Source organism: Drosophila ananassae (assembly GCF_017639315.1).
Source record: "Drosophila ananassae strain 14024-0371.13 chromosome 4 unlocalized genomic scaffold, ASM1763931v2 tig00000061, whole genome shotgun sequence".
Taxonomy (NCBI): domain Eukaryota; kingdom Metazoa; phylum Arthropoda; class Insecta; order Diptera; family Drosophilidae; genus Drosophila; species Drosophila ananassae.
The window spans coordinates 3354420-3378787 of record NW_025319038.1 but is presented as its reverse complement, the minus strand read 5'-3'; the positions used below and the strand labels follow the sequence as shown (position 1 = coordinate 3378787).

The following is a 24368-nucleotide window of genomic DNA, read 5'->3' as shown; positions in this document are numbered from 1 at the left end:
TTTCTGCAATTTTACCCACACCCAGTTATTTTCAAAGCTCCCTTCTTAGCTTATGTGTGACTCAGAGTTTAAAAATATATCTTTTGGATATTTGTGAATTTTATTTTTTACTTCGATGTTATGTTATGTTGTTTATTCCTTTTTGCCTGTTGTATTTTTTGCAACTTTTTTAACTTTTGAAAAGTATTCTTGGTTCGAATCACTTCAATAGTTAATAAAAACTATCTATAATCATTTTTGGCACAACTTTGGTTTAGTTAGAAAATTGATTTAGAAGAAACATTTTTAACAGGACCGATCAACTATATACACCTCATATATATTTAATATTATAAGCTGCTAATAAACTGATCTACTTAACAACTTATGTATTCGATCTGATATATATCTTTTAATATAAACTGCCACTTAACAGCAAGGGTATATCAACTTCGGTTCCGCTGTAAATTATCCTTCATTGTTTGTTAATTTCTATGCCCCAAATAACCAATGACAACAACCAATTGACAAACCAATAAATTAATATGTCTTGCATTGTTTTAGTTCCCATTCCTTTACTTTTATTATCGTCCGGAAAAGTGGCTATCAAAAATTCAGTACAGTAGAGGTGTGTAAAAAGAGAGAAAAACAAGAAAGGAAAGCTAACTTCGGATGCAGCCGAAGTTGATATACCCTTGCAGCTAGGTAGCAGCTTATATTGTTATTTATATATCGTATCGTATATAGTTGATCTTCATGAAAGTTTCACCATCAAATCAGTTCTCTACAACAAATTTCGGAAACAGCTCCAAGCATCTCAACAACTAGCAAGTTGGGCCATTTCCGATCGTTTAGTTATATGGGAGCTATAAGATATAGTCGGGCGCACCTTATGAAATTTGGCAAATTAGATTGCTTTGCCCAAAATGGAATCTATACCCATCTTTCCATCTTTCTAACTATAAAAACACCAAAGTTATGCCAATTCCGATCGTTCTATGACAGCTATATGCTATAGTCGGCCGATCCTTAAACATTTTTACATACGATATCTTCGCCAAATATGTAATCAAAATATCTTATGTACAAAATTTCATAAGGATCGGCCGACTATATCCTATAGCTGTCATAGAACGATCGGAATTGGCATAACTTTGGTGTTTTTTAAGTTAGAAAGATGGGACTTGGTACAGATTCCTCTTTGGGCAAAATAATTCAATATGCCAAATTTCATAAGGATCGGCCGACTATATACGATCCGCTATATATCTAATAATATAAGATGCGTGGTGCCACCTAGCGGACTGCGACTCAACTGCAAGGGTATATCAACTTCGGCTCCGCCAGAAGTTAGCTTTCCTTTCTTGTTTTTTTTTATATCGCAGTCTCAAAAGAAACTGCTATATTCAATATTATTTATTGTGTAATTGAATGCAATAAAATTTAATATCTAATTAAAACAATACCATTTATATATTATTCATTTCGTATATAATTCATTTAGATTGGTTGCCTACAGAAAATTTTTAAAATTAAAAATTAAAAAAAAAAAGGTTTTTCCAGTTTTTCTAGTTAAACAAATTGTTGAATGTAACACTTTATTTTAGGTGTGCGATATAAAATAATAAATATTAGAAAAGTATTGGCGGAGTTGGTTTGCCTAGTTTTTTTTATAGCTTTTAATCCATGATTTGCCCAAAAACAGTGGTGGCTGTAATTTAAGTAAAGCAGAGTTTTATTTATGTGCATTATATGCTATATATGCATATAAAACTTTCTACTCGTAAAATTGTGCATTTGTAAGTCTTCTCATTAAGACATGAGACACTGAAACACAAAGCAGAATACAAATCAAAATTTGCCCTAAAGCAACAAAGTTCGAGGTTGGCCGAGTGGAGAGCGTCGTGGTTCCTAACACGGGGGCCCTGGGTTCGAGTCCTAATTGAGTCAATGTTTATGTGTTACTTTTTAAGCCCTTTTTTATTTGGATTTTATTTTTAAATAAATAAACTAAAATCTGAAAAGACATACTCCATATTTTTTAGGGTATTGACCAAATATATGCAGACTCCAAAAAGCAAAGTTGCCAATCAAATACACACACATGTATAAGTAAATGCAACCTTCACAGGAGGCTGCACAAAATGGGTAGCTGCACTTACAGGACTATATCTTGAGTTAACGGATTTTGCCAGATATGAGCGATATATTAAAAGTTGCGTCATAAAAAGAATCAAACGAGCAAATTTTGAAAAATAATTTTTTTTTTAAAAAAAAAAGTTTATTTTCAGTGTATTTTTTTTTGTGTACTATATAGACGTTTGGTCTCAAATAAAGTAAAATATATATTTAAAAAACCCTTTCAACGGTGTAAAGCTCTTTTTAATATATTTTTTAATTATAAAGTTATGAATTTTTTAATTAACAAAGTTTTTTTTATTTTTTTGACGTAAGCTTGAGGTATTTCAAATTGTAGAACAATAGTATGCTCATATTTTTTTCAGGATTGTTAAGAAAAAAATAGTGCAAACAGACAAACCGACGCAAACTAGCATCATTTTGAAGAAGAAGAAAAAATCGAATTTTTCGAATAACTTCTGAATAAAATGTCGGATCGGGTCGATTGAGGTACCAATACCAGTATTTAGCTCTAGAATGCGAATATATAAAAATATTCGATCTGGGGACTAAAATGTGTCCAGCAGCCCCACTTTAGTGATTAAAATTTGTTTTGCTTTCACCCTAATTTCTCCCAAACCAAATAACTTATGGAATATGTTTCGACAAAAATTATCTAATTGAAACAATATTGGTTTCAATTAGGTTGGTATATAATTTTTCGATTGGTATATAATTCATTTATATCGGTTGCCTACAGAAAATTTTTAATTTTTCGGCTATATATAGAGTTTCCTCGCGCACGCCAAGGCATGCAGGTCGTCACCTCGTGGACTTCCTTCCACAGTGATGCGTGTCGCTACCTAGCGGACTGCGACTCAACTGCAAGGGTATATAAACTTCGGCTCCGCCCGAAATTAGCTTTCCTTTCTTGTTTTTGTTAAATTGTTTAAGTTTTAAGGGATGGGCAATGATAAGAATTTTTTTGTTTATATATTGAGACTATGGGCCTTTTGGTTTTTTAATTTTGTCGAAACGATTCTAGAATTAAATTTCAATCACATTTTTATGTTTTCATTCGAGGGCTTAGCTATAGAGACTCAAAACAATGCATTTGTTTATCATTTCGCTGGCAAGAGACGAGGCGGGGGAACGCATACATATGCAAGATGTGCTAGTGTGCAGCAGCTCTACAATAAGCTCCCCAAAGCGCATGCGCTACAAATACTAGTAAAGCGCATGCGAACGGGGGAGAAATAAACAAAAACAGAACTGCTGATAAACCCGCCACTGCTCCTCAGATTTGGAATATAAATTATTTTACATAGCTTCGCCTTTGGCTGCTTAGCTCAACATCCTCCCCCTGTTGAAGGCTGGATCTTCAACAGAATCTTTGAGAGGCAACAGACAAAACCTTGACACCGCACGCTTAGTCGTTCCAACCGCTGTCTTAAGTATGGCTACACGTTTCACTCCGTCACCTGGCCAAAGACCACCTAATTGGGGTAGATTCTCACCCTTTACCAGGACTATGTCACCAACAGAAATTACAGGGTCAGGGGTGCGCCATTTGGAACGCTGCTGCAACAGCGTGAGATACTCCTCCGTCCAACGCGCCCAGAAAACATGCTGCAAGAAAAAGACTCTCTGCCACCCATCCAGACGATTGAAGTCGTCTAGACTCTGGCACAAGAGGTCTAGAATTAATGATTAAGGCTTTGCGGCACAACAAAGTCCTCAATTCCTCAAATCCAAGAATTGCGGGACCAACTGCCTGATATAGGTGGTGTTTCGTCGTCTTTAGTGCTGCTTCCCACAGACCGCCAAAATGGAAAAAAATCGAGCAGAGAAGCTTGATGATCCTGGCTGAAGAATCTTCGCTTTAACTTCATTAGCTCATTCTTGGCACCCAAAAAATTTGGTGGCATTATCCGACCATATATGTCTGGGATTACGTCGCGTAAAAATAAACCGAAGTGACGGGATGGCCTCTGGAAAGAATGATCGGATGACGTCCATCAAAATCCAGCGCAGAGTTCTGCAATCGCCCGTCAACACTAAGCAAACCAGCATCATCCACAAAAGGAACGTCGGAAAAATTTGTAAATGTAGGCGAACACTCTCTGTAGGCCGGGAAACCAGTTGACAAATTTTGACATTGGGGGAATATCCCTGGGTGGAGCCGTAGCCAATAAGGTCCTGGCGCAAAGTTTGATGGTTGCCTTTTCGGCCACAATAAATTTTCTCGGTACCGCTTCTGTAATAGGATCTTTGCCCTGGTGACGACAGGACCTACCAAGCCCATCGAGTCATAAAACCGAGCGACGGAATATACTAAAGATCTTCTGGTTGGTTTGGCGATGGGGTAAAGAGCTACAAAGGAAAATCGCTTCAGTCTTTGTTGAGGCACCAGATATGAGGTCGTCCACATAAAAGTCCTGAAGGACAACACGAGGGCCAACGGGAAAACCGGCACCTTCGCCCTTAGCCAGCTGGTGTATTGAGCGAACACATAGAAAAAACGCTGGCTTTGTGCTATAAGTCACGGTGTCGAGCTTAAAAACCTTCACGTCATCATGGATAGAATCTCTTCAGAGGATGCACTGCAGCAAACTATCATCCGGAAAGACCCTTATGCAGCACCTTGCAAATGTCTCTAGTCAAACATACAAGGTGATACCGAAACCGAAGCATGGTATGAAAAATCTTAGGTTGAATCACGGGGCCGGACATCAGGACATCATTGAGGGAATAACCAGAGGATGTAGCAGCCGAACCATCGAACACAACTCTCAGCTTAGTAGTGGAACTGTCTTCCTTCAGGACGCAGTAATGGGGAAGGAAATACTTTATAAGCAAACTTAATAAGCACCTGATTCAAGACGGACGTGGTGCATGACGAAGTGGGCCTCGCAATCGAGCTCCTCCCTAGTAGCTTGAACGATAGGCGCAGTGCAGGCATCCAATTCCCAGAATTGGTGGAAAAGATAATCGATGCGATCGTCAAAAGGGTTTACGGACTCAGCAAGAATTATCTTACATGAGGCGGCCAAAGGAGCTTTTCCTGGGATGCCACCTCCTCCAGAAACTACCCATCCAAAACGTGTCTTCTGCACCAGAGGCAGACCGTCTCCTAGCTGGATTTGACCGACTGAGAGCAGATCGAAACAGAGGCTTGCTCCAATCAGAAGATCCACACGCTGAGCTCTGTGGAAGTTCGGAACATCTAGAACCACATTGGCGGGAACCTTCCAGTTGGACACATCTATGTTCAGGCCAGGTTGACGCGTTATGATGTGAGACGCCACAACTGCCTCAATTTACACAGAATACGTGGGATAGGCGTGACTTCAGGCACACGTTAACCGATGCTCCATCCGTAGTAAATTCAGTGTCTCCAAGGCCAGTCACTGCTACAGAGCATTTGGACCGATGAAGCTGAAGTTGGCTGGCCAGCCGTGATGTGATAAGATGAACTTGTGAGCCGGAGTTAAGTAGAGCTCGACAAGGAAAAAAAGCTCCTGATCTGCCACGGACGAGCACTACTTCAGCGCATTGATCCTGGGTAAAAAGAGTATCAGTAGGAGGAACCTGAGAGGTCGCAACGACAACTTCATTGTTCGGATTCAAACCGGAAGCGGGAACGGAAGTGGCGCTAGATGATTGGTCGCATGGATGCAAAGCGCATGATGTCGGCGATTGCAAGTTGGGCAGCGGGAGGATGAGCATCCGCGGGCTAAGTGCTCAGACTTGAGGCACACAAAGCAGAGGGCAAGGTGAAGAACCCTGGGCAAGAAGGCACAGCGTGTGTCAGGATGCCGCACAGGGCACACGAAGCATGAAAGTCTGATATGTTTAACGTGAGCGCCTGCCCCGTTGGCTTAATCTCACGGCCCCCTTGGGCGTGGGATATGAAACTATGCGATCGGGCACACGAAGCAGGCGGAGCATTTAGGAGCATTCAGGATCAGTTGTTAAATGGCCTACGTCGCCCCGCCTGATTCGCTGACAAATGCGGAGCTAAGGCCACCGTCTCCAGGGTACGGTGGCCTTAGCTCCGCCTTTGTTCCAGAAACCGAGCCATAGATTCCCAAGTTGGCAGGCTATCATCTGTGTTTCCTGCCAGCGAGTCTTCCCACTTGGCTTTGTGGCAGGGTCCAGTTTTTGGAAAATTATCTGGATGAGGCGGCACCCTTGAATTTCGGCCGACGTCCTGCAACCGTCGGTTGCTGAAATGGTTGCGCAAAAGATCAAGGGCAACATCATAGTTTGCGTCGGTAATCTCAAGCGCCCTCACACTTTCAGGGCTGAGTCCCGCAAACGGGAAATGATCCACCTGAGCTTCTCCATCTTGGTCACGTTCGGGTGATTGTCAATGGTTGTCTAAATAAGACGCAAAAATCAGGCCACTCGGCATAGCCGCCGCTAAATTTTGGCATTGGGAACGGGGGCAATGAGGGAGCAGGCCTGTATGGAGCGGTTGAATTCCCAGCAGCACTAGTAGCATCCAAAAGCGTAGAGTGAGCAGCAACTCTCATGGAACGCTTGGCCACCTCCACCTGGATGTTAACGTGCACGTTCGTAGCCAGCTGAGAGAACCACCAATATAAGTCGCTCCCGATCTCGCTGTAGTTTAGCTTCTCCAATTCCTTCTGCAGCGTGGTGAAGCGATCACGCAGACGTTTCTCCATACTCGAGGGTCAAAATAGTAGAATCGTTGGTCGCAGCCTTGACTTTCCGATGCAGGACCTCCATTTCCTGGCATGTTACCTCTGCGCGTCTCCGCAGCATCCTTTCACGGCTTGACGCAGCAGATGCATTAGTTTCAGCTCCCGATTTCATTGTGCAATTAAAATAAAATACAACTTTGTGACAACAAAAACAACGGTGCTTTAGTGGCACTTTTAAAGCTGATCATGATAATTAACCGGGATGAAATCGCGTCGGGGTCACCAAAATGTTGAGCTATTAATATTTTTTAATAGCGGCCAAAAAAAATAAACGATTCCATAATTCAATTTCAATATAATTTCAATGTTTTTATTCGAGGATTCAATCTAGCCAAACTCACAGCCGCTCAATCAAAGCTTAGCAATAGAGACTCCAAACAATGCATTTGTTTATCATTTCGCTGGCAAGATGCGAGGCGGAATTTGCTAATGCAAGATTTGCTAATGTGCAGCAGCTCTACAAAAATCTTCCCAAAGTGCATGCGCTACAAAAACCAGTAAAGCGCATGCGAACGGGGAGAAATAAACAAAAACAGAACTGCTGATAAACAATTTTTATTTACCTGTCCAAAAATTACCAAAACTAAAAACTTTAATATTTTAAAAACGAAAAGTTTTTCAAAATTCTAAAAGATGACCATTGGTGGTCCATTGCGTTTATTCAAAAAGTCGTTTTTGCAATTTGTTTAACAATGTTCAACTTTAAATAATTTCCAAACGGTAGGTAGTCATTTGAAAATATTGATGGTCATTGTTTATCTATTAGAAAACGTTTTAAGCATTTTTTTTTTTTTTGAAATTTTGTTTTACCTGTGCAAAAAATGAGCAAAACTAAACACTTAACTAAACACTTAACTTTCAAAAACTAAAAGTTTTTCCGAAATTCTAAAAAATTTTAATTTTTGAATGTTTTCCAAATGGGAGGTGGTCATTTCAAAATGTTGATTATATATACGCGTCTAAAGTGTTAAAAGCAATTGAAAGTATATACATAGAAAGTAATTAGATAATCGGTATCTCAGCGAGTTTTAGTCCGATCGACATGAAACTTTCACAGGACTTTCCTGAGATAATGTTCTATTATATAAAAAACTTTTTCGTGCGCATTGCGTTTTTTTTTAATTTCCTATTGATGACTTTAAACCGATGTTTACTTATATTTATTTATATTCATAAAAAAATATATCATATCATATATGATATATATATATATATATATATATATATATATATACCACTGATATACACGCTTCGCGTGTGCAGTGGTATATTTGGAGATAAAATAATATATTTAGTAATTTTTTTCCAAGCATAACTCTGCGCTGCTTTTTCATCTTTTTCTGTGTTGCCCCTATTGTCGCTCAATTTTTATCTGTCACTCTCTATTATTTTCTTTTTTCGTTTCATTGTTAAAGTGGTTCAAGGTACTTAAATATTGAAATAAAAATAATTTAATACATAAATAATAATAAATAATCATGGAATATAAACTTGTCTGTGCGATTAAGTTTTGTAATAAGACAATCTCAGCATCCCAGCCTACCACCCACTGCTGGCTTTGTGACAACGTAGTACACAGTAAGTGTGACAGGTTCACGGCCTAAGTTTTGGATGCCATTTAACGTAGATCTGATCTCCACTTTTTCTGTGACTGTTGTCGTGCTATTCAGGATGAAATGAGATCGTTCATAAGGCAGACTAGTTCTTGTAACTGCAACACCAAAACACCAAATTACAGGTGATCCCAACATCGAACACGTCTAACACCTCTGAGATTGATATCTCTGCTTACATCAAAGCCATAACAAAAGTCGAAAAAAGTGACGGATATTTCTAAATTTATATATTTGTTCTGTCAGTTTTGGCCAGTTAACATTTTCGTCAAAGAACATCAGCCAAGTTCGGTGAAGAAAAAATGTCCAAACCTGTGGGCAAACAACTAACTTCTTAACTACCTCTTACCTATCAGAATACTAGAGGGTTTCGTATAAAACTTCCCAAACTTTATTCTGGTAGTTCTTCCTTTGCATCCCACATTATAGTCTACACAGAAACTTGGTAAAAGCCGGAGATCTTAAGCTCCGAAGATTTTCAAGTAAGTAAATTACTTTAAGACGTGATGGAACACTGCGAAGGGGGGGAAGAGTGTTCATTTCTTTTGACTCCAAATTCTCTTTTGAAGAGGTAAAATCAAAGAAGTAATTCCAATCGAAACTAAAAATTCAATTGACCATTCCATTCCATTTCATAAAGTTCGATTCTTTCATATGGCTGACTTACGAAACTGAATAAATTAATTTTGATATGAAGATATAAAGATTGCCTTACATAAATTTTATTATCAAATATATGGTAACTGCTAGATCCTATTTTTTAATTTTAGTTGGTACACATACATTTCAAAAATGATATATTCTAGAAACAATGATGGTCATCGCCATTACACGGCCTACATAATTCAATATATGGTAAAATTTGATCAATTTCTTCTCTTGGGTGTACCGCGGAAACTTTAGGTAATAGAACGTATGTCTGCGTGTCCTTTGATTTTGAGCACACGTTTTTGATCAGGACTGAGTCTTTGACCACATCGAAGTGCTCCACCATTAAAAATTTACTTTTCCGAAACCAGAGGATCGAGGTCTCTTATCTCCATGAGCTTAGACTTGCTATCCTCCGTCAGTGCTCACAATTTAGTAGGGCCCTAATGCACCTCCTCAGGGGTTTTCCTCATAAGATCAGTAGAAGGTTCCCGCTGGCAGTGCGGCGCATCTTGTACAAGTTTTGAATAAACTTCTTTATCTAACCGTACTGCCGACGGGCAGTCGGGTGACCAAGCAACTGTATTTCATCCATGGCTTTCTGGATGTACCTTCTGCCAGATTATCCTTTGAAACCTATTGCCCTCTCACAGTACATTCGATAGGTGCGCGCGCTCTATCCGACGTTGCGATCAGCTGTTTCAACGATGACCATCACTGACAAGCGAAAAATATCTTTGGCAAATTTGCAACGGTGGTAAACTAGGGCATCCGAGTCACAAAAAACATCGAGGATGGCTTCCCTCCTAAGCCATAGGTGAGCCATAGCTGACGCCCACGCTCTTACCCACATAGAGGCTTTGATATTGGTGCACTTAAGTGGAATAAATACTGCACTAAAATATATTTTAGAGGTTTCATAGTATGGGTATGGGTGTTATTATAAATTGTGAAATTTGATTGGTCGGATTTACTGGATGTAAAGATATAAATATCGCCTAACATCAATTTAATTACAATTTACTGCAACAAATCCGCCTTAGTATAAAAAGTGCCTTCTATACATATTTAAAGAATATAAGTAATAAATAATTTGGCTCGGTCTAACTTCACCGTGCATAACGCGGAATGTTAAAGAAGTTATACTTAACGCTGCAGAATTTAGTTTACAGATAATCCGAAGAGCTTAGCTTTTTCCCCTCAGCTTACATTTGGATTGCCAATCTTTTTGCATACTTTTTTCAATCAACCTACCACCATTCCGGCTCAGTCTCCCTCCGGAAAAGCATGCCAATTTTTTTTTTAATTGATTTACTCTCGGATCTTCATATATTCCTCTGCATAAAAATGAAAACAATTTGACTCTTTCAATTATACTGGCATTTCTAAACTATCAGCAAATCTTTTTGAAATCTTAATTACTTCATATTTGGAACACCTTTGTAGTTCAATATTTTCTCCAGCATGGCTTCAAAAAGCGTCGATCTACCACAACAAATTTATTGGAGCTAACTTCTTTTGGATGGTTTCTGGAATAGCTTACAAACAAATGTAAATTTTTTTGTGAAACCCAACTGATCTTTTAAGTATCATTGCGAGCTTAACTAAAAGAACTAACGTGGTTTATTTTAAAATATGTTCACTCACTGGTACTTATATTCGTAGATGATTTTATGCTTTGCCTTCAATATAAAAGTACTAGTGCGCAAATGATAGACCTTTAATTCGATTTCGATAACTTTTAAAATTTGTGTTTAGCAAATTACCTGAAGTTTAATGGAATCGTGTATCTGGAGTCAATAGGGAATACACCGAGATCAAACATGTACAAAAAAACTTCCTGATTTTCACCTTCCTTTTTACCATAATAGACTTTTTATTAATAAATAATCTTCATAAACCTATCGTAGAACTATGCTGTCCTACCTTTCATAACATGTTCAAAGGTGATGCAGCTGTCCAAAATGTATTCCTTCAAGGCATGTTCGGACCACAATGGTCTCCAACACACTTTTTTTCTTTGTTCTACTTCTAAATTTAAATTTTCTACTCTTAACACCTTATTTGAACAAGACTCTTTCTCGTAATATTCTACACTATCCTTTACTTCAGAACTCTTTCGATCAAAAGAAACAGGGAGTGGAGATAGGAAAATGCAGTGCTTATTCCTGTCCCTAAGCCATCCCTTCCTGAAAATCCGTCCGGGATTCCGGAGTCAACCAGTTAAAAAAAAAAGCATCGAAGGGAATTATTTGAGTCATTATTCATTATTATTAATGAATGAAAAAGTAGTTTTTAATATAACAATTGGGAAGTATTTTTAGGAATATTTGGAAAAGTTTCAGCTTGGTGGTTCGGTGGTCCAAAATAGACTGCCTTCCCGGAGTAGTGACCCTGCAGTCGTCAGTTCGATATCGGCCGATCTCCCACTCCAACTCTTTGTGTGGTGTCAGCGTGTGCGGTGTCGGCGTGTTTGGTGTCAGCGGGTGTCAGCGTAACACTTAGGGTGTGTGTCAGCTTTTTCGCAACATTCTAGTCAGCGTGCATAGTTGAGCACTTGTGACATAGTTGCACTCTTGCGACACATCCGGGTGTAGTTGAACCCACAACACTTGAATATCGATTGCTTATGCTGTGGATTCGGGTTTAAGAGTTTTGGGTCGAGTTCAAGGCGTAGTAGTAGTAGGGGGCGAATAGTGCTGAGCAAGGGGGGGCTCGAATGTGCCGGGTGATAACTCCTCCCCCTCTAAAAGTCTGCGTCACGCAGATCAATTGGCAGAATGGTGAGCTGTTGTCGACATCCTCTTTGGGTTTTCCAGCTCCTCGATTATAACCCTCGTGTTTGGTATTCCTTTGGTGAAGGTCAACTTCCTCCAGATAATAAACAGTATTGAGAAGACTGCCATTGTTAGTGAGGCCTCCAAGACAAGAAATTATTGTGGTAACACGTTGATCCGTTAGGGTTGCAGCGTCTCGGCTAGTGTCGTCTACTAGCTTCATCATCCTTGACAGGTTGATGACGTGTACCAGTTTAAATACTCCATTGATCCGCCATACTACTCCTTGTTGCAGGGGAACGACGGGTGCGCGGCTGATGTGAGGCCGATGAGTGTGAGACTCCTGGAGCATCGTGATCGAGAAGGAAAGAAAGGCTTGTGTATATACTATTTGCGCTTATAATATCTGTGTGTTTAATATTTGTGTATTTATGCTTATATTATTTGTGTTCTACGCTTAATGTTTTTGTGTGTGTGTTAAAATAGAGAAATGTTTTGTGGGTGTGTTAAAAATAGAGAGGTTCATAAGGCGCTCTTCAATTTCTCAAGTCTGATTTATGTAAAATTTTCCCTGATCTAGTTTTTATCGTCATTCCGCGATTCTCTTGGACCCCCTTTGGGCTAAAACGTTGTTTTTCTTTGGTTTTGATTTGTTTATTAGCAATTATTCTTTCGAACCTTCTTTGGGCCCTGCGATCTTCCTTTTCTATTGCCTCAGAAATCTGCTCTGAATCGGACAAATATTTTACGAATCTTTTTGTGTTCTTATTTATTTCCTTGGCGCGGTGGTCCGTATTGTTCCGTTTTGGCTCGTAGGCCTACTCAGGTACGGTTGCACACACAACCCACTGGGCAGCTTTTTTTGGGTGCATTCCACACCTCTTTGCGTTTCCAGTAGGTTGCCACACACCATTTTTTTGCTTTATTTTTGATTTATACTTCTTGGCACTCGCGAATATGTTCACGGTGGTTCTCTTTATTTCTTTATATACGGCAATATTTTAACACACGCGGATACTTTTTCCTATCTATTTTTTTGAGAAAAATCTTCGTTACTTTACTTTTATACTTTTTTCTATCCATTTTTTCTTTTTCTTTTTTTTTTTATTTTGAGAAAGATTTTTACACTTTTCTACTTTTTCCTATCGATTTTTTCTTCTTTTTTTGTTTTGGGAAAAAATTTTGTTAACACCCATAATTCATTTTCACTCTACTTATCTGCTCGGGCGCCAGTTAAGGTGTCCATCCATTGATATCCTGATAATGAGTAGTCGGTTCATCGTTTGATATCGAAGGGAATAAAATGTATTATTTGAGTCACTTCAATTAACAATTGATTTGGCAAAGTTCTTAATTAATGAATGAAAAAGTAGTTTTTAATATAACAATTGGGAATTGTTTTTAGGAATATTTGGAGAAGTTTCAGGTGGTCCAAAATAGACTGACTTCCCAGAGTTGTGACCCTCCGGTCGTCAGTTCGATATCGGCGGATCTCCCACTCCAACTCTATGTGTGGTGTCAGCGTGTGCGGTGTCGGCGTATTTGGTGTCAGCGGGTGTGGTGTCAGCTATCCGGTGTCAAGAGACAGCGTAACACTCAGGGTGTGTGTCAGCTTTCTCGCAACATTCTAGTCAGCGTGCATAGTTGCGCACTTGTGACAGAGTTGCACTCTTGCGACACATCCGGGTGTAGTTGAACCCACAACACTTGAATATCGAGTATTGCTTATGCTGTGGATTCGGGTTTAAGAGTTTTGGATCGAGTTCAAGGTAGTAGTATATTTTTTCGTTCAAGGGATATGTTTTAACATTATGTAGGAGACTATCCGCACCCGGGCTTTTCCCTTTGGTAGCAGCCACTGCAGATTTAAGTTCTATTGGTGTAAAGTTCGGGTCTTTGAGTTTGTTGGAAACGGATAGCGAAGTTGGTTGAAAGTTTCGAACCAGGTAAATAGTTTTTGTTGTATATATTCGGCTGGAAAATTGCAGTCCTTGAAGTAATTGGAATTGTGGATAGTGGAGAGATACGAGCCGTAAAGCTCTCTAGGGAGCTGCGCTTGGCCAAAAAGACTGCTTTTTATAAATTAGCTTTGCCTTTTTTATAATTGATAAGGGAACAAGTTGACATACATTTTTTGTACGAATGAAAGGGGCGCTGTTTTTGCATTATACGACTTTGGCTTTGAGTGGAATCCTTTTTGTCTGACGGATGCTACAGTTGATGGCCATTCTTATGCATTTAGTCATGTGAACCACTTGGTGGCTTAAGCAACCGGCTTTCCAGATAGCGACACTAGCTCTATTTTGTGTTCGAAAACTACCCATTTACATATATCAGTCTGATATTTTGGTTGGGGCGAGGTGAGATCCGAGCTATAGCGCAAAGAAAATCATACTTTTACGGGGAAATGGGCACTACCTTGAAGATAATCTAAGATAGCCCAAGTACACCGGTGGGCAATGTGGGGCGATGTCATTGAGATGTCAACGATGTGCATCAGAGATTTATGTGGGACTAAGAGTTGATCTTAGATATAGGCCTATGATTCTTTCTAGCGTTTTAAGCAGGTAGGATGAGAGACTGATAGGTCTAATATCTGAAGGGCTTGAAACTTTGTATTGCCGAGTGTAGAGTTTTCTCTTCAATGTGCAGTTTTGAAGGGCATTTGTATTGGGCGGCGCATCCGCTATCGGGGTGCAACCTGGAAAATGGGTCTCAAGCAGTGTGGCTAGAGATCCCTCACTTGTATTGGTCCAGGGGCCTTCATCATTTGTGGCTGATTAGAATGTCTGAGCAGTAGGAGTTCCATGAGGAGCGCTTCGCTTTGCGGATGGACTTTTTATATTAGGCCAACGAGGCCTTGTATTAGGTCCAAAATTTCTCCTCGTTTCCGGCTTTGCCCTGTTTAACATGCTTTTTTGAGGGCTTGGTTGCAGGCTTGAGTGAATTCTTGCACCAGAGTGTTAAAGCTATCCACGTTTTAAGGATATTCAGATGGCTTTGGTTCAATAGTGTTTTGCAGGATTTGGTAATACTTGCCCCAGTTGGTTTTTTAAGGTTTTGAAAAACCGCTGGTTCTATAATTTTGAAATTAAGTGATGTTTTTTGTACCTGTGGTCGAAGGAAGAGTGTTTCTCTTGAAGCTTCCAAAGAGTTACATGGCTAAGAATCTTTTTCAATACAAGCGTGAGATCAATGGATTCCCTGCGATTTGCAATAATAAAAGTAAGTTCATCTCCCTTATTGCAGAGGAAAATGTTTGGCCTAAGAATAAAGTTGAAAAGAGAATCACCGCGGTTGTTTGTGCTTCAGCTTGCCCATTGTGGGTGGTGAGTGTTGAAGTCGCATCCTATAAGGTGGCCTAGGTTTAGCCTTTCGCTGTCCTGTATTAGCCTTTGTACTAGCTCGTCGAGGGGTTCCGGCCTTTCATAGGCCATGTAGGACTACAGTCACCGGATAGGAGTCGTTGCTGTAATTACGAAGCAAAAATATGCTAAGGTGCTTTTTAGCTTAATCAAATCAAAATTTACCTTCGGTGTTAGCTACTAATAGCTTGTACTCCTTGGTCGCTAGTCCAGAAACCCTACCTCCTGCTATCCATGTTTTCAGAACTAGGACTATATCGGCTCCATCTTCAGCCAAATGGAGCAGCAGTACCGCTGAGGCTGCCTTAAAAGTGGGGATGTTTATCTGCAGTATTCGTAGGGACATCTGACAGTTTAACCTCCACCATTGTGATCTCCGCCTCCTCGTCGTTGGAGATGTCTTCATCGATGACACGACTCGCACCCATCCTGCGCAGCAGCGACGCATCCGTGCTGTAGCCGTCCTCGATATCGGAGACCTCTAACTCTGAGGTCAGTTCCTCCTGAGTTGTGGCTCCTTTTGCTTACACCTCTGCAACATGGTAAGAATGTCTGCGAAGAATCTTCCTGCGAAGAGATCGGCCGACTGTGGTTATAAAATCATCATAAGATAACATATGGTTATAAAATCTTAAGTCCTTAAAATGTACTTGATTTCCATTAATTTTGAAAATGTTGCCTTGTAAGATACCGACTTGGGAAGTCATACTTTTTTTAGGTAATATGGTTTCTGGTTTTACTGGAGTCCTGGTTTTGACGCGTTGTAGATGGTTTGAGTGCGATATGAATTGGTCTTTTTTGTTGGTTCGTCGTTGGACAATTTCTGTTTTTATTAACAGGATGCTACGACTAACACTCTTCCTTTCAATCCGCACTATGTTGCGATATTTCAAAACTGCGTTGTAAAGCATAACCTTTTAATCTTACCGTAGATTGGTTTTGTAGTTAGAAGTTTTTGGAAAAATAATCAAAATTTTTTATTTTACAAACGAGTTCACGTTACTTTTTCCCTACAATTTCCAGTAAGTAAACATGTTCTAAATTGACGCATTATTTCAGTTAAGTTCAAGTAAGGAGATCAGTTGTGTTTCCCAAAAGATTGACTTGTTTACTTAAAAAGAGTGCCTAGTTAACAGAGTCAATTGGTATTTGCATGTAATCAATTCCAAATACCAACCTTAACAAAAGAATTAAGCTTCATTAAGTTGAAGTTGAATGACCCACTTTTCCAAAAACTACGACGGCTAATTTTTATCCATAAAAGGAACGGATAAAAAAGAGCAAAATAAGAATAGATTAAAACAATTAATGGCGTAAGATTGTGAAATTAAGACGAAAAATTTCTATCCATACGACGAACGGATACAAATTTCTTAACCGAAGTGCTCGGAAACTACAAAATCCGACGAGAAAGCAGAAGCGAACTTCAGTTCGAAGGAGAGAAACGACGTTGCAAACGATGAAAGGAGAGAGACGACGTTGCAAACGACGAAAGGAGAGAGACGACGCTGCAACGGTAATCTACTCGATCATTAAATGTTACTGTGTTCCTAAGAAACAACAATGACAAAGTCAGCCAAATCCAATTGGCTTGGGTGAGCGAGAGAGTTTTCAGAATTTTGATCAAAAAATTAACTTTTCTTGTTTAAAAAGAACACTAATTTAAAATAGAAAAAAAACTTAAGAACATTTTGTAAATACTTTGCACTTCTTTCAAACTCATAATCGTAATCTTAAGAATATTTGTGAATTCATTACGATGGATGCTAAGGAAATTTTAGGAATGACCGTGCCAAATTTGAACTGTTTTGAACTGAACTTGCAAACGACAGCGATAAACAGAGTGTTGCAAGATAAGTTGTTTGAGCATTTTGGACTTGAAACAAATAATAACGTAGAAAATGAAGAAGATGCAAAGAGTGTAGACTCGTGGAAATACCAAAAAGAACGATAAATTTTTAGTTCAAGGCTTACTCTAAGAATATGCAGGACAGTGTCTCTTCTTTTTCAGGGTCAGAACAAGAAGACGTCAATCATTGGGTGTCTGAGTTTGAACACGTTGCATTAACTGTTGCTTGAGATAAGCTGCAAAAATTCATATACGCGAAACAGCTTCTAGCGGGGGCTGCTAAGCTTTACATTAGTAGTCAGACGGGCGTTAGAGGCTGGATTCATTATATAAAGTTGTTTCAGAAAGAGTTCGGCAAATGGTTGTGCGCTGCCGAAATTCATACGATTCTAAAGCAAAGACAGGCAAGAAAAACTTGTATCCTTTACAGCTTAATGGAGTTTAGCAAGCCAATGAAAATCGATGAGGAGTTTAATATCCTATTTTGTAGATGCCATATAAGGGGACAAAATGATTAAAGTGCTTAAATATGAGATCACAAAATATGAAAAGATTAGAAGTAGGACAACTAATTATAAAAAAAGCAAACAGACTCAAGGAAAAGACTCAATTTCTCAGAGAATGTGCTTTAAGTGCAACAAAGAGGGTCATATTTCCAAGGACTGCAGGTTTGAAGTAGTGTGCTATAACTGCAAGTTTAAAAGGTTTAAAAATCAAAAGGATTAATCTACAAGAAAGTATCAGCGGTAGGAGTAGTATTGTTTGACATGATTGACCCGGGATGTGATTTATGCTTAATAAGAGGACATTTTTAAAACCTTCGATGGTTTAAGCATAAAGCCAGAAGTGAGACATTTCAAGGGTATCGGTAAGGGCGAGTTACTGACGATAGGATCTTTCGAAACCAATTTAGAAGCAGGTGGAATTTGCTTTCCTGTAACTTTTCATATTGTAAGGAAAAATGAATTTGTTTAGCCAGCAATCGTGGAAAATGACGTCCTACAATCAGTGGATCTGATGTTTAGCTCAAGCGGTGAAGAATTTAAAGAAAAGGAAATGTAAGAAGACAGTAGTAGATAAAATAAAACTATCGCACCTGAAGAACGCTTGAAAGATAGGGTCGAGATAATGTAGGATTGTAAATCAATCGAATCTCCGGTTAGTATGAAAATTATTCTAGAAGACGGCATTCAGGTTTGCCAAAGCCAACGCCGCTCTTCGTTTGAGAACAGATACGTTATTGAGGCTCAAAAACGAAAATGGCTGGAGGAAGGAATTATTGTGCCAAGTTACTCAGAGGACGCATCACCAGTGGTGCTTGTTTCAAAGAAGGACGGTTCGAAAAGACTACCAACTAAGCTTAGAAGAAGATCAAAAACGATAATTCTACGATGACGTTGATAGACGATGTTCTCGAAAGACTGCAGGGTTCAAAAGTATTTGCAACTATTGACATGATAAATGGATTCTTTAATGTTCCAGTAGAGAAAGAATCTAGGAAATTCACAGATCTTGTGACGCACAATGGTCAATACGAATATTCCTATGTACTTTTTGGTATATACAACTCTCCAGCAGTTTTTTTTCGTTATATATCTGCTGTTTTAATGAAGCTTATCCAAGCTAAAACAATTGTGGTCTTCATGGACGACATCATTGTTTCTACGAATATAATTGCTTCACATAACCACAGGGATCCCTAAAGGAAATGGTCAAGTTGAGCGAATCCATAAAATTGTTGTACCAATATTAAGCAAAGGAAGAGTCGAATTATAAAGTAGAAGAGTTAGTAGCTATAAAAAGAACGCAATACGCAAGAACGCAAGGTCTCGGCACTAGGTGCTAACATTACAATGAAATGGAATTAGTTCCAGGAATACATGCCAGCAAAATGTGGTATTTGAATCCGCTCTGTCTGAAAATACGGATAAGTTGATACGCCACATCCAGCTAAATGAGGACAGGTATTTACATGCTTTGCGCATTACAAATGGGTCATATGACAATCCTTATTCAGGCTTATTCAGATACCGTTATCCGTCGGCTGTTTCATCAGACCTCAGTCACTGAGAGTGCCTGATTAATACAGGAGCTGTACATAACCATCCTCTAAGACTACTTTCCAAAATAATAAAAAAAAAGTATTTAAATTATTTTTTTTTTAAGTGAATGAATGCTTCTAAGCTCAAATATTGCTTATATGTATAATGTAGAAAAATAAAAATAATGTAGAATCGTCGGTTGACCTGTAAAGTGATAAGAAAGGTAAGCAGGCCTGAAGGCACGCTTGGGGCTTTGAGTGGAAAAAGAACATTTTAAAGTAATGAATATTTATTTTATTTTTTCTTATGGTACTCCACAAAACATAAATCTACAAAACGACAGCATAAATACAGACTGCATTTTGTGCATATGCAATGCGTTTGTGAAGTTTTACAGTGCTTGAAACTTCTTTTTCCACTGTTTCGATCCAACCAATGTGGTGATTGGTTTAGCTGGTCAAACCGCAAGACAGATATTGGATGTTTTGGTTAGGACCTTTGAGCTCATGCTGAAAAGTCGATGAGAGAGAGGAGATTGCTTTGCCCGTTCTGTCTGCATTGTTTGTCCTGACTGAGAGGATGGAGACTGGTTTGTCCATCACGGTGAAAATGTATTGTTGGTATTGTTTAGGCGACCCGGTAAGTTTTTGTTTTTATATGTCACCAGCCCTGCGGCTAGTGTTTCGCGAAAGTTTTTTTTTTCCTTCACGAGAGTTTGTCTTTTCGAATGACTTTACACCCACATAGGTGGACAAAAAGCGAACAGGCTTGCTGTCTTTCCAGAGAACATTGGTTATATCGACACAATATAAGGACCCAACGTATTCAGTCAAAAAACCCCTGGGCAATTTGTTGATGCCAATATCGTTTGGTAGCTAATACAAAATTGCAAACGGAATATAAGGCTTAGGGACGGAATATAAGTTTTTCTCATAAAAATGTATCTCCATAGCTTAAGAGATTGGTTGGCCCCCGATAACTGAAGGTCAGATCATTGTAGGATCTTAGATGTTTTTAGCAGTATCAACCCAGATGTGTTTGGATCCCCAACAGTTACCAGCAGCAACCAGATATCAATCAGCTCAATGGTCATCTTGTTTTTATCTGCAAGTCTCTTATGCCTTCCCGGCCTCGTCTCTCGCCCGGCATCTCCTTTCAGGTGCATTTCGTGCATGTACTATTTCAGTGTTTAAACTTGCGTAGTTTCCTATTTACGCTTGGCCATTGACACGCGGCCATTCACACACAGTGAAATACACAGTGAATACAGGCTTGTAGCTAATACAACATGTGGCTTTTATCGGCTTAGGGAATGGTAGGCGTTCCATTTTTAATGTCGGGGTTTCGTGCAGATTTGTGTAGCAGAGATAAAGCCATTATAATTCATCGTACTCTTAGCATACACTTTTTTGGTCTATAATGGTTTCTATTTTATTATTTCGTATACGACATAAATCATAGCGTACTATAGCATCTAAATAATTTTGTTTAGTGTTAAAGTTATAAAACATAAAATAGTTATTGAAAGATTTAAACATTTTTGTCATTTTCGTAACAAAATATTTTCAGAACGACATCTGCACTAACACTCGTGGAAGTTATAAATGTACTACTATTAATTGCCCCCATGGATACGCTCTTGATACTGAACAGAAAAAGTGAGTCTAATATGTTTTGATTCTGTGTTACTTAATTGCCATTTATTTATTTGAAAAATTTGGGAAGATAAATTTTTCTTTTTAGAGTTATTTCAAGAACTGTTGCTAGCAAAGCTCCCTTTCATATACCAATATATTTTTATTCTGCAAGGTACTCGTAGAGTACAAAGGTACATTGTAGTCATATAAACGTATTTTACAGGAGAAATCATTTCCGAACGCATCTGCAAACGTATATAACAGGGAGAAGGTATCATCTCCGACCCCATAAAGTATGGGGGAAGAAGAAGTCTTTCATTTCCACGAAGACTCCTATCAATGAAGCGCAAGTCCAGTTTATTCAACTTTGTGCCATGTTCCCTACAGCCTTCACAACTGACATATTTCTGTAGCACCAGTTCAGGAAAGTATTTTGAAATACAAAAACAAGAAAGAAATGCTAACTTCGTGCGGAGCCGAAGTTGAATTACCCTTGAAGTTAGGTAGCAGCTTATATTATTATTATATAAGTTAACACCTAAAATGTCAAACACTAGATAATATTAATAAAACGCTAAGTCCAAGCACATAAGTTCTCAATAACAACTGCAAAAGAGCTTTCATAAACGCATTGAGTGCACCGTGCACAGGATGCAATATGATGCCGTCGCACCAATAAGGGTCACACGGATCGAAAGACACGTGCGCTGAGTAAGCATTGATTATGCTTGCGATCGTGGGAAAGCCAAAAGAAAGAAAACACCCAAACATTTGGCAAAGCTCACTGAACTTAATGCAAAGTGCATCCACCAACAACACAATGCACTTGCATTGACCAATCAGCAATGAAGATATGGACTTAAGCTACAGCAACAACACCAGCTACCAATGACATCGAGGGACGCCAGCAGCAGCAGCAACCGCGACCGAGATCGCGGCAGCGATGGAGCAACGCATAGGTGTAATTATTAATTATAAGAATCATAATTGTCCGTTCTAATCCGATACTCAAATAAACAAAATGTGAAAAAGATTCATTTCTTTTTTTAAAGAATATTAATAAAATCTTTTTAACTGGCGCCCGAGCAGGGTGAAAAACCGCGAAAGGATACAAGTTCCGAATCTCGTTCAGATCGGTAAAAAAATCCCGACGTTTGGCTATATCTTCAACTAATTAAGAAAACGCCAAACACCGCGATTCGGAAGTGCAAAAGTGCCGTTAAAAAAGAAACGCTACAACGCACTCCTAAAGGAATTGTACCTAGCGGAAAAACCAGACTCCAACTTTTATCGCCGTGATCCCTTCAGTACCCGTTCAGAGGGAACGTGATCCAGGTATAGAGGAGGCTCCGTAGTAGACCCACACACAGGAGGAATCGTTGCTGCGTGGGACAAAAAGGAATCAGCCGAACCTATCGTCACGATAGCACGCCGAAATGATTTTAATATAAGCTAGTTAAGAAATACTTGACATCCAAACAACTAACCCTCATAAGACCATTAACGATCATCCATTAAAAACCTCATTAAAATGACTGAACAGGACTTGGTAGATAGGATGGGAAATCTTGCAGGACCTTCGTCCTCTGTAAGGACGAGTTCGAAACTACTGACGGAACATTGAAGAGAAAATTAGGGACATACTTCAAGAGAACCTAGCAGGGTTGGTAAAGGAAATTATTAATCCAAACAAGGACTTTTCAAACTTTTCAGACCAAATAATTAAAAGGGAACTAGCCCACAATATTGGTGAGTTAGATAAATTACCGGACATAGTGCGGACACTTAGAGACTTTTCCGGAAACAAGACCGAATATTCGTCTTGGAAGAAAAGTGTAGAAAGGGTTTTAAAAATCTATGACAGTAAAAAGGGGTCCCCAAAATATTATGGCATAATATTAGCAATTAGAAACAAAATCGTCGGTCAAGCAGATGCTGTCCTCGAGTCCTATAACACACCTTTGGACTGGGAGGCAACATCGAAGTGTCTGACTGCACACTTTGCTGATAGGAGAGACCTAAAGACACTAGAATATCATTTGTATGCACTTAAGCAAGGCAGCAACTCGATAGTTGAATTCTATCAAGCCGTATACCAACAACTTTCTTTGATTTTGAACAAAATTGGGAATCTCGAAGCATCTCAGGAAACTATACAGGCACTAACAGCACTGTATGGAGAGAAAGCACTGGATACATTTGTAAGAGGCCTGAACGGCAATCTTTCCCAACTTCTGGCTATTAAAGAGCCCCACGACTTAGGACATGCATTACATCTTTGCAACATAATAGAGAATCAGAACACTAGGAATGGCCAAACACCAAAAAACATTTACCCCAGAAGAGATAACTTAGTACCCACTAGAGGGTATCCACCACAAGCCCTACCCCGAATGACCAAAACAAATTTTCAACCAAATCTGTACCAAGTAAAGAAAAAAAACCCGCAATCCCACCAAGGATATTTGAAACAACACCAAACCGACCTAACCCACTCAACCAAACTCAGACAAATCAACCAGGAGCGCAAGCTTTCTTTAACCCCAACCCACCTCCCAGACCCCAACCAAAGCCAACGCCCATGGACGTAGACCAGTCTATTCGTTCACGCCACGTTAACTACATAAATAGACCTCAGGACAACAATTTTGTAGGGAAACGACCTCTGAGCAACACAAATGTTCAAAATACTAATAAAATGCAACGCCAGTTCAATATACAACCAGAGGTAGATGAGGAACAAGAATATTTTCAGTCATCGGAAGAGAATGGAATAAACGAGCTGGATGAAGAAGCTTTATGGCAAGCGGAATCCGAACAACAGGAATCCATTGATATGTCAGAATTATATTTTTTAGAATAAACCCTTCCTCCTTACCCTATTTTAAGGTAACTATCGGGAACGGCAAAACTCTGAAATTCTTAATTGACACCGGCTCAAACCAAAATTACATTCAAGCGAAACTAGTACCAAGCCCTAAACCCAATAGTAACAACTTCACAGTAAATTCAGTAGGAGGGAATAACGAAATAAAACAACATACAATAGTTAAACTTCCCAACATATCAGATACCCCACTAAAATTCTTTCTATTAGATACACTGAAAACCTACCATGGAATTCTAGGTAACGACACTATGAAAAAACTAGGGGCAATAATAGATGTTAAAAATGATATTCTGCTGTTAGAAAATAATAGGAAAATTAAAATCCATCAATTAGAGGCACAAGCCGTAAACAAGATCGGACCAACAGACGAACATATGACAGAAACTAAAAGAGAAATAATCAAAAAATTTATCGACACCCATAAAAACCTTTTCGCCGATCCTGAAATGAAACTAACTCACGGTCACCTTATAATGCACCAGTTTGGGTAGTCCCGAACTCTACCGACTCTAATGAAAAACAAAAATACAGGCTCGTTATTGATTATAGAAAGCTCAATGAGGTAACAATATCCGATCGGTACCCCATTCCTGAAATAGGCGAAATAATCGCACAATTAGGAAACAACAGATTCTTCTCAGTACTAGACTTAAAAAGTGTATTTCATCAAATACCACTTAAAGAGTCGGACATGGAAAAAACTGCATTCGCAGTAAATGG

At 39.1% G+C, this 24368-nt stretch overlaps 1 protein-coding gene across 3 annotated transcripts in view; it reads left to right on the top strand.

Moving 5' to 3' along the window:
- The window catches only part of LOC6506053 (fibulin-2), a 483847-nt gene that overhangs the window by 365761 nt on the left and 93718 nt on the right, over positions 1-24368 (top strand). For all 3 annotated transcript variants that reach the window (XM_001966603.4, XM_032455788.2, XM_032455789.2), the window contains one exon: positions 20691-20779. In XM_001966603.4, coding sequence (XP_001966639.2) covers positions 20691-20779 — 89 coding nt within the window. The remainder of the gene's footprint in view (positions 1-20690; positions 20780-24368) is intronic.